Source organism: Cariama cristata, unplaced genomic scaffold, assembly GCF_000690535.1.
Source record: "Cariama cristata isolate BGI_N322 unplaced genomic scaffold, ASM69053v1 scaffold8336, whole genome shotgun sequence".
Classification (NCBI taxonomy): Eukaryota; Metazoa; Chordata; class Aves; order Cariamiformes; family Cariamidae; genus Cariama; species Cariama cristata.
Genome location: NW_009623819.1, coordinates 55,290 through 65,818, shown reverse-complemented (window position 1 = coordinate 65,818; position 10,529 = coordinate 55,290). Strand labels below are relative to the sequence as shown.

The 10,529-nt window shown below is 41.8% G+C and overlaps 1 protein-coding gene across 1 annotated transcript in view; it reads left to right on the top strand.

The window, feature by feature from the left end:
* Positions 1-10,326, top strand: part of LY86 (lymphocyte antigen 86) — a 25,454-nt gene extending 15,128 nt beyond the window's left edge. The window contains exons 4-5 of the mRNA XM_009702917.1: positions 6,944-6,996; positions 9,937-10,326. Coding sequence (XP_009701219.1) covers positions 6,944-6,996; positions 9,937-10,032 — 149 coding nt within the window. The 3' untranslated portion in view covers positions 10,033-10,326. The remainder of the gene's footprint in view (positions 1-6,943; positions 6,997-9,936) is intronic.
* The last annotated feature ends 203 nt before the right edge of the window (positions 10,327-10,529 follow it).

The window sequence follows — 10,529 nt, the reverse complement described above, 5'->3', positions numbered from 1 at the left end:
CCCCACCCCCAACCTGTTTGCTCGCTTTTCTTTTAATCAACAGAATATTGCATACACATGGGATTTCAAGTCCATAAAAAAATAACTGTGGTAAGGTGACCCCATCCAACAGCAGAGAGGTTCATAAGCCCTATTTATAGCCACATGGCTGTCATGTGAGCCAGAAGTATGACAAAAATAAAAGCCAGTTCTGTAAAACAAATGGCTGAGCAAACAAACAAGCAGTTCTGAACATGTTCTTCACTATTAAGTAACACTTCCTATACTTAAAAGCTGTTCTTAACTCACTTTAAGAGGAATTATGCTTGAACAAGGATATTTGGACCAAGATACTATTTGATACTATCTATGGTTTGCATCTTGTTTCTGCTTAACACATACCTATGCAGCAGTGGGATGATTTCAGTTCATGCCAGTAAACTGCCAACTGTTGCAGACTTGCACTAGTTGGTTTACAGTGGCATTAGCTGCCCCCAGAAAGCAGGTATCTTTGATCCCAGCTGAGCCTGGGCACCCTCAAGGTTCCTTCTGCCACAACGCAGGCTAGATAGTGCAAAGCTGACCATGGTATGTCCAGAAGAGCTATGGTCATGCCTCTGGATTATAATATCCATGTATCTTAAGCAGTTATTTTGAAATCCCTCTTATGATAATCTCTTTAAGCCAATTTTAAATTGAACAGGTAGAGCTGCATGGAAGTTTCAGTGTTGTTAGAACACCAATTAGTTTCAGCTCTGCTTTCTTTCCATCCTCCTGCATCTCCATCCTGATAACACTGCAATAATTCATGTGCAAGGGCTATGAGTTTAAAGACCATGCATAGTACTACTGCTAAGACAGCCCCTGGAAAATTACTAAGACATTTCACACAGCATAGAAATATCACAAAGAATAATAAAGAAATGCTGCATGAGCAACCAGTTACGTAAATCCAGTAAGCCAGAGAGACAAAAAAGTTAAATTCAGAGTTTTCTTCAATTGTACGTTGAATTACAAGGGAGAGGGGGGGAAAAAACCACCAACACCCACAGACCTACTGAAAAACTATTTTATTCTGATGAAGTACTAAATATTCTTTAGAGAGTACATTAAGGAGAAGTAGAGTCAGTCCTCAGCTAGGTACAAACTGCCATTCACACATTAAGCCACAAAGCCAAAACCTCCTGGGGTTTCCGAGTCCCTTAATCTTAAACTGACAGGTGATTGTTTCTACTAATTGAAGTACATTATGATATAAAACCATAGTTGGTTGTTTAAATAGTACTATATGTCTTCATTTGGAAGCATCCCTAAGTTAGGGCAGGGACCTCTGCCACACACTTTAATACATACTCTCTTGCTCAGTAGCTGTTTTTATTTAGTAATTAAGTCTCAGTCAGAAAAGTGAACTCTCTCAGAATAATGTTCAAACCGAAAATGCGGTATTTCTTAATTAGTTGACATTTGATTCTAACCCATGTTTTAGGACACAGACTTGAGCTGAAGACCAATTTGAGGTAATTCAGCACAGCCATAATTTACATTATTAGCACAGCTGTACATCTGACCTAATACCTATGCAGAAAGGACAGCATGTGAATGGCAAAGTATGCAGCCTAGCAAAGGTACAGAGGAGCAGATAGCCCTTTCAACTGAAGCTTTTTATGCAGAGCCCCTTTTTCTCCTGTTGTACGGGCAACACTTCCAACACCCGGCCAGACCTGACCTGAGTTTAAATACAGTTCCACACAGAATTTGCTTGCCTTCCACAAGGAGACTAAAAATTGCTTGTTTCTCCCTCTCCCAAAATGAGACAGAACATAGTTCTGCTACAGGCTTTGTTAGTCCACTCACTCATGTGGACAAGTGGAGCAGAAGTTGCAAGGAAAATAGACTTAAGAGCCGGACATGGCAAAGTCTTGGGTGTTTGGGGTCATTTAATTTTTCTTTGTTCTCCTATAATGCTATGGTTTTGCCATGACTGGAAATACTTTAGGAGACTCAATAGTCTGGAGGTTTCATGTTCATCATCATAATATAGTACTTACTATTTATGTTAAGCAAAGGTCATATCTGGCACTGCTCACTGGGACTCCTAAATAGGATTCCAAAATCTTTTTCTTTGAGCTCTATGCCTGTTGTGAAGTTGTTAGCTCAAAGGTTGCAAGGAAAAGGGTCATTGCCCATTTAACAATAACAACAAAACTGCTAAATTCTTTGTGGCATAACATGAACTCCGGTCTTCCTCTTTCAGTAGGAAGTGCTGGTTATTCCACATTTCCTCCAAAGAAAAAAGTTACATAAGATTTAACAGATTTCCCAATGCAATCACTAAAATCAGAGAAAAAGACCTACCGGTGTAATATTTAGCAACGTGCCAACCACAACTTGCAGGCTTAAACAAAGCTTCCTCACAGAAGATAGTTGCATCCTCTGCAAGTCTCCAAGTTTTCTTTCAGGCTCAACTGATAAAGGTACCTTCAGAGCACTTGCACAATTCCTTGTGCACACTCCCAAACCATAGAGAAACCCCTCCTTGCTTCGGATCTCCATTCTTTACATTATTGCTTCTTTTGGTAGGTGTTACAGTGAGCAAGTTTCTAAAATAGTATTTGTGAATAGAAGTAGAGAACATAACATGAATTACAGAACTGGGTATCACATTGAGATTTTAGGTACCTGTTTCTGAGAAAGCAGCTACACCACAGAGCTAGGTCTTTGGGCTGATATACAGTGCCATCTTGCTTAGCCCCTTCATCTCACTTTTTCCTCCCCAGTAAAGACAGTGGATGTTTCTCACCCAGCTATGTATTTATATACGTTTTTTCTCACTCAACTATACATCTATAGCTGGCAGTTATTCAGATCATTCCTGCATCCCTAAAACTCACAGAAGTTGTGTGTCAGTTGCATGGGTGCAAGATCGTGTCCTAGAAGAACTCCAACATGGAGCATGTAAGATCTAAAAAGATTTCAAAAACATAGAAAAAGGAAGAGGTGGGTGCAGATGTACAGGGCCTTTATATAGTACAAGAGTGTGAGAATGTATAAAGATTTTCAGTGCAAGGAAAATTTGAGAAAGAGGAGTGAGAATTTCATTATAGGTGTTTTGTCAGGAATGAGAGGCATCTTCATGATAAATGATAACTAGTAACTTGAAGTAATCCTCAGGAAGTTCTTACACATTTGAAAGCTATGCTTCAGACTGGAAGCTACTAGAGGCCTGCTCACTGGCAGGGAAAAGAACTAACTTACTTTTGGCAGAAACAGCAGTGAAAAGCTGCTACAACAGATACAATGATATCACCTTGAATCAGTGGTACATTAGAAATGTTTTCCAGGATGCTCTATGGAAGTCACCTTCAGTTAAGTCTTTAAGAAAAAGGACGGTGGACTGAAAGCACATCACTGATGGCAGCATGCTTGACAGATGTCATAACTTACCAGCAGACCAATAAAGACATAGAGAAATATTTAATCAAAAAAACACTTGTAATTTATGCTGTGCCCAACATTTGTACATTTTTTGCAACTACATCTGGGCTTGCTCTAAATAGAGCACAGAATCCTTTCAATGAGCTAGGCTCAGTGTTTGTGACAGTTACACTTACTGCAGCTGATGTGTTCATCCTCTTTCAATGGAGGAATGTAAAAATGTATGAATATATGGAGTAAAATGTGTATGAAGGATGCTGTGATAAATTGCAGTCCTTAAAGCCTTGGAAGAAGTCTACACTTCTGGAATTACAGCAGAAATCCTCATGCGAGAGGAACATTGAATGGGCTTTGAAAAGCCTGATCCAGCCAGCACAGGCACTGAGGAGTTTGCCATGGTCCAAAGTGAACATAAATGATAAAATTCAGCAGATCTATGGATCCATATTATTTCCTGGCAGGTCTCAACTAGCTGAAAGTGAAGGCTTCCCTTGCATTCCTACCAGGACATACTTTCAAAGCAGCATAAACCTTTCCCTCCCCCACCATCACTGAAGCAAGGAAGGTCACAAGACTTTCCTAGAGGCCTGGTTACAGAATGGGTGAAGTTGGAAAGGACCTCTGAAGGTCATTTAGTGCAATTCCCACCTATTTCAAGCAGGGCCACCTACAGCAGGCTGCCCAGGATCACATCCAGGCAGTGTTTTTGAATATATCCAAGGATGGAGACTCCACAACCTCTCTGGGCAACCCCTGCCAATGCTCAATCACCCTTACGTTTCAGGATGGAAGCCAAGCAGTAAGTGCTCCCCTAAAAAAAAAAAAAAAAAAAAAAAAAAAAAAAAGTCTTTCCTAATGTTCAGGAGAAACCTCCTGTGTTTCAGTTTGTGCCCACTGCCTCTTGTCCTGCCACTGGGCACCACCAGAAAGAGCCTGGCACTGTCCTCTTTACACCCTCTCCCTTCAGGTATTTGTACATATTAACCTGCTCTCCTCTAATCCCTCTGTTTTCTAGGCTGAACAGTCCCAGCTCCCTCAGCCTCTCCTCACTGCAGAGATGTTCCGGTCCCTTAATCACACCAGTGGCCCTTCACTGGACTCTCTCCAGTAGTTCCGTATGATTAATAGCTGTGAACCACTGCAAGACCCCTGGTTAGAAAGAGCTAAATAAGGGCAATGCTGAAGCATAAAGCAGTAAACATGGACCTCAAACGACACATAGCACCTAGCTCCACAGTTGGAGGCTCCTTAAAAGGTAGTACAGCCCATGAGAGTGACTCCATTGATTACCGAGCAAAGGCATAGCTACCACAGATCAGAGCAATCACAGAAAACTTCTCAAAGAGGGCTGAGGCAGAGCCCTAAGACTGCATTCATCTAGCTCCAATGTAATCATTGCTTTGTCACAACAACGTGGAGGGTAAAAACAGCTTCTACCTACACTGAAGGAGAAATTAGCATTGCAATCATTTCAGAAGCAAATTTATGGCCTGATGACTCCTACTTCATTTTAACATGTAGGCTTTGCAGAGCCCAAATGCTGCATCTGTATGTTTAGATTCTGGATGGCTTTCCGACAGGCTAGGCAAGACCCTAACAAGCCATGTGATCCAAAAAGAGTTCCCTGTCCCTGTGGAGCACTTTGGGGAAGGGTAACTGTTCACAGCCAAATTTCCTCCCCACTCTCCTCTGCTGCTATCCAAGATTTGCTAGGCTCAGAGTTAACTGAAGGAGAGATAGTCAAACAAGGCTCTCTGCTGAATGAGAGGACACACAAACCATGAGCCATGCCATTGCATAGTCCACACCACCCTGAGTGGGCAGCTGACAATATGGCTTAGCACACATCAACATGCCTACAGCTCAAGTCCCAAGGGAGTCACTCATCACCCAAGTCAGGCAGTCTGCAGTGCCTTTAGTTCCCATTTAGACTTTATTAAAGTTGTGAACTGAGAAGTGGGCTGTACTGTATTTTTAAAGTTCTTGAGTCACCGCTTTCTGCAGCGGAGATGTGTCAGACTCCAGGGCTCTTGCTTCATGCACAGAAGCAAGCAGCAATGGTGATTGCTCTTTAAAAAGGAAAAGACTTCTTGATGTCCAGGTGAAGTAGCCAGGGATACAGAGGCGAATGAGCACAATACGAGTGCTGCAGCATAGTTGATCAGTTTGAGAGTGACAAGCCAAAACATACTTATTCTATTCTGTTTTGGTACTAGATTTTAAGTCAACACCTAGAAGTTCTGCACCTTCTCCACCTCCCAGGATCATCAGGGCATTACGTTTAACAAACTCCTCATTAATGCAAAGGTGTAGAATACTGGTGATGTCTCAGGTTTCTCCTATTCTTTTCCTAGTTTATCTTATAGTCATGATTCTTTCATATAAATTTGTCACAGGGCATTGACTAACATTTCATAGCATGTGTGGGGAAGACCTTCTGTGGACTCTCTTCCAAGTCAGATACCTACTGCATGGTGGGATGGAGCATAGGACAAACATGTTAAAAACCTTTTGTCCAACCTTTCACAAGAAACAGTTTAAACCAGCACAGTGCGACTAGACTAAAACTACTCTCTAGAAGTGACAACCATCAAGATGCCAGCACACACTCATATAAATATGATGAAACACTTACTCCTCTGTCACTGTCAAAGTAAAGAATATTTCATGACACCTACAAAAGAGAATCCTTAAACAGTTCTTAGACTTTTCCTACAACTTGCAGAGGGCAGGTTGTGCAAGAAATTCTGAAATACTGAAACATCTACAAATTTTATTTTCAGTCAAGTCTGCACAGTTTATCCCAGTAAGCTATGAAAAAGTAGGAGGAACTGCAGAACAGCTTGCTAATTCTGTCCATTAATGCCAAAGTTGCCCTTTCTTCAACAGCAAAGAGCAAGCATGCCTTGCTATTAGGGAGCTGAGGACTGGAAGGTGGTGACTGGAACAGAGCCCAGCAGTTCCAACACAACTTGTGATGGCTTTAGTACATCATGTAACTTCTTGGTGAAAGCTCCCTCGGCAGTGAGATAGACACATTCTTACTACTTTAAGGTCATGTTCAGCAAGCAGTCAGGAGTCCACACCTACAGAAACACTCAGCTCAGAGTGGTTTTTCTTAAAATTACCAAAACAATATAATTCAACTATTGCAGGTATTTATAGATCACGCTAAAGGACTTGTGCCTGGCAATCCCCCTCCCCTTTCATTTCCCCGTCTGCAGAGTGCATGCCAACATACAAACACCCACCCAGTTGTGCAAAGCCATGCTCACCTCCTCCACTCTGCCAGGGGCTGCAGGTCCTCCTTGAGCCCAGGCTCTGCCCTGCTTTCCCCATAAGGCAGTACACATCCTGACATTTCTCTCAGGAGGGCTGTCACAAGACTGTGTATAGAGCACTTCGCAGTTCCCCAACGCTTGTCACTGGTGCACTTTGAAGTGCTATTACAAAAAAGCATCTACAATCAGCTGCTTGTTTCCTTCATGTGTGGCATGTCTAACCACTCATCACCATTTTTGGTTTTCAGAACACCTCTACTATGAGGGACCAGTCACACTGGGAATCAAAGAAATCCCACAGGTAAGTTGGTCACAGCTGTGCTCCCAAGAAGAAGGGCTTTCCAGATAAGGTACGGTCAGAGAACTACCAGCAATCACATCAGCATATTCCAAGGTCCCCCAGCTAGCACACTGGATCCAATGGTGTTTACATGAGTGATTCTTTTCAATATGAAATTAGGTGGCTTTGCTTAAAGCAGTAGAGAGCCACAATTATCCAGAGGCAGACAAGTTTTCTTAGGATAGCAGATCCCCTCTGCCAGCACTATGCCATGCAGCCATACAGTTCTCTTGTAGGACCCCCCTCTATTACTCTTAAAATAGCAAGAAAAGAAGCAGCTCTAAGGGACTCCTGAGAGAACAAGGCTGCAATTCAGTTCACTCCTTGGTAGGCTGAAAATTTGGAGAAGCTCATCCATCCTCATTGGCTATAAAGGCAATTTAGATAACTATTGCAATTGTATGTGTTCCACTGTATATATATATGGTATTAGATACAGAAATAGAAGTCTTCAAAGTTGCAACTGAAAGTAAAAGTTATTGGGCAAAAAACACTCCTCCGGACTTATGGAGCCTTAATATAAGAAAATAATTTCTTTGAAAGATGAGATAACAGGCAGTACCCTAGGTACTGCTCTGAATTTCCTGGTCGTCCATTACAGATGCTCTTTAAAAGCAAGCTTCTCCACACTCAGCTAAGTCTCCCTCTTGAAGGTCAACGAAATCACATTGCAAAGCAAGATAGGTCTCAAATGCTGAATGTACCACAGTGTCCTAACTGGGCACAACATGAAGCTATATTTGACCAGTAAATAGCAAACTATTTTTAACCACATACACGAAGAGACTGGATTGAAGGGGAAAATCAAGATCTGGATCATCAAGGCATCTGGTTGAGAATGTGGTGAAGAAAGGATCACAGTCACCACTGGGAAAAGCACACAATTTAGGTGGTCAGTCAAACACTTCTTAGATTTACTGACTCACAGAAGCACAGCATGAGCTCTCAGTTCTTCAGCACCAGACATCAAACCAATGTCAGAGTCTCAAAGATGAGGTCTGGGGCCTGCTCAGCACTGGATTGGTCCAGGTGCAGGAAAAGAAGACAGGGTCAGAAGAGGGATACAGAATAAGGACATGAGTGCCAGAGAGCAGGGCTTGCCAAGACCTGCAGAGGTAACAACAAGGATAGCTGGCTTCTGGGAGGATCAAGCCTCCATAATAGCCACCATCTCATATGTCTGTCTTCCCTTGGTGATAGCAGCAACCACAACCTTCATTTTCCAAGGCTTTCACACAGGGAGCTGGGCCCCCTTACGCAGGCTGTTATCCCACCCTTACCAACCCGCTTCCCTACAGGCTATGCCTAGCAATGCCTATGTTGAGCAATGCCTTTTGATCTCTCACACTGGAGTGCCCAAGCTCATATCAGTCAGCATCCTGCTCCCGGAGCACCTTTATTAACACCATGAGGACACTTATGTAGTAAAGGCCCTAGACAAACTGAGGAATAGGTCTCTAGACCAAGACAAAGCCCTAGAAAAATCCACACAGACCAGTAGAACTCCGGTTCTGGGCAAATTAGCTGAATTTGGAGCCAGAAATTCTAAGACTGTTCACAATCCTCTTTTAATAAGAATTTTTACCCATGAGCAAAAAATTATTCTGAAGGAGAAAAAAATAATCACTAACGAGCAATAGAAATGAGTTGCTATAAACTCTCTTCCATGAATGAAACTATAAGCTTTTGGAGAATTAACATGCTTGTGGGAAAGAAAATAGGAAGCCTTTTATAATTACTCAATCAGGCAAATAACACCATCCTTTAATGCCAGCAATAAGGAATTACTCCATGCAGCAATTGTCTTCTGCTCATTAAGGAATGGCCTCATATCTGAGCAGCCCAAAGGACATTTGCACAGTGACTACAACAAGGCTGTATTCTCATGAATATGTTGCCATTGGGCCTCTCTCAATTTGGATATTACACTTAACTTGAACCACTCTGTGAGGACACAGGCCAGTTGCTGCTTTAGAAACCCCATGGTAAAAGGCAAATGCCAAAAAACCTGACTCATTCTAGCTGTGCCTCCTTCTACTCCACAACCAGAAGAGTTCTGAGCAGGGCAAGAGCTTTCTATAGTTCAAAGCCAGGAGGCCACTGCTGCCAAGCTCTCCTACCCCAGGTTTTGCTCCCCTTCACACTCCAGAAAAACAGAAAGAAATGCCGCAGTGCCAGCAGTCTAGAGTCAATGAAATCTAGTTCACCTCTTCCTCAGTCTGCTAAATGAGCCTTGCTACCTCCCCTGCCCATTGCTTCTCCTTCTCCAAGTGTCTGGAGAACAGTTTTGACCAACACAAAAAAAGCCATAGCTCCTTTAAGGTTGAGATTTTTTGCACTGCAGTCTTATAAGTTCTCCCCAAATAAGTAGTTTTAACTACACAATTTGAAATTAAACTACCTCTTGTTTTATTATATAGGAATTCGTCACAGATTGAGTCATCTATACACACACATCCTCCAAGGTGCTCTTATAAAAATTCATATCGATATATTCAGTCTATGCACTGAACAACAAGATCCAAGGAAGAGAAGTGCCAGACAACAGAGCACCTCTTCCCCTTCCAGTTACTAAACAGTACAGGCCATATTGTGCTTCCTCATAAGAAACATGAGAAGTTACACAGATTTTAAGGGAATTTTTATGCATCAAAACATTTTGTTCCCCTTGCACTGTTTTAATTTTGAACTTGTGCTGTCAGCATTGATATCCCTGATGAAATTATTTTGGCAGAAAATATGGGCAAGTCCTTTACCAGTTCTGAAACATTTAGACAGGAAAGGTTTTGGAGGAACTTGATAGGAAAAGTGTTGTTCTGTTTCCAGGAAGAGGACTCCCTCATAAAAGCAGTTATATACTACTGATGGGCTAATCTCTTGCTTTGTGTTTGTCTCATACAGGGAGATTACACTATTTCAGCAAAGCTGACTAATGAAGATCACGCCACTGTTGCTTGTGCTGATTTTACCGTGAAAAATTATTTAGATTATTATTAGCAACAAACCAATTTCAGGAAGGCTACAGTCTACCAAAGCTATTCAAGCCAAGGGAGCTGCTTGCATGCTACAATGATTCTGAAGGAAATAATCCCCACATGGTCATTCTGATGCTATTCTTTACAATTCACAATTTTCAAGAAGTGACTAGACCCTCTAGTGGTAATTTTATCTCTAAATATACACTGTAGCCCACTTTTTGCTTCTAATATATACAGCCGCAAGTAGAAAGTACCAGATAGCAACATTCTCATTTTAGGATGAAAATAGCATGAGGCAGAAGAGGCGAGAGCCTAAACATTTTTTTTGCAGTAAGTTATGGAGGTATCCATTTCTAACACAAGCTAAAGATCACTTTCACATGTATCACATATTATGCAGTTACAGCATTCAACATTTTTAATCTTCTCTGGGTCCTGTCTGGAGCCTCCACTAGTATAGGTTTTGTTGTAACCACAGAACAAAGGTCAAATAGGATGAACATGTCTTTCTTCCTC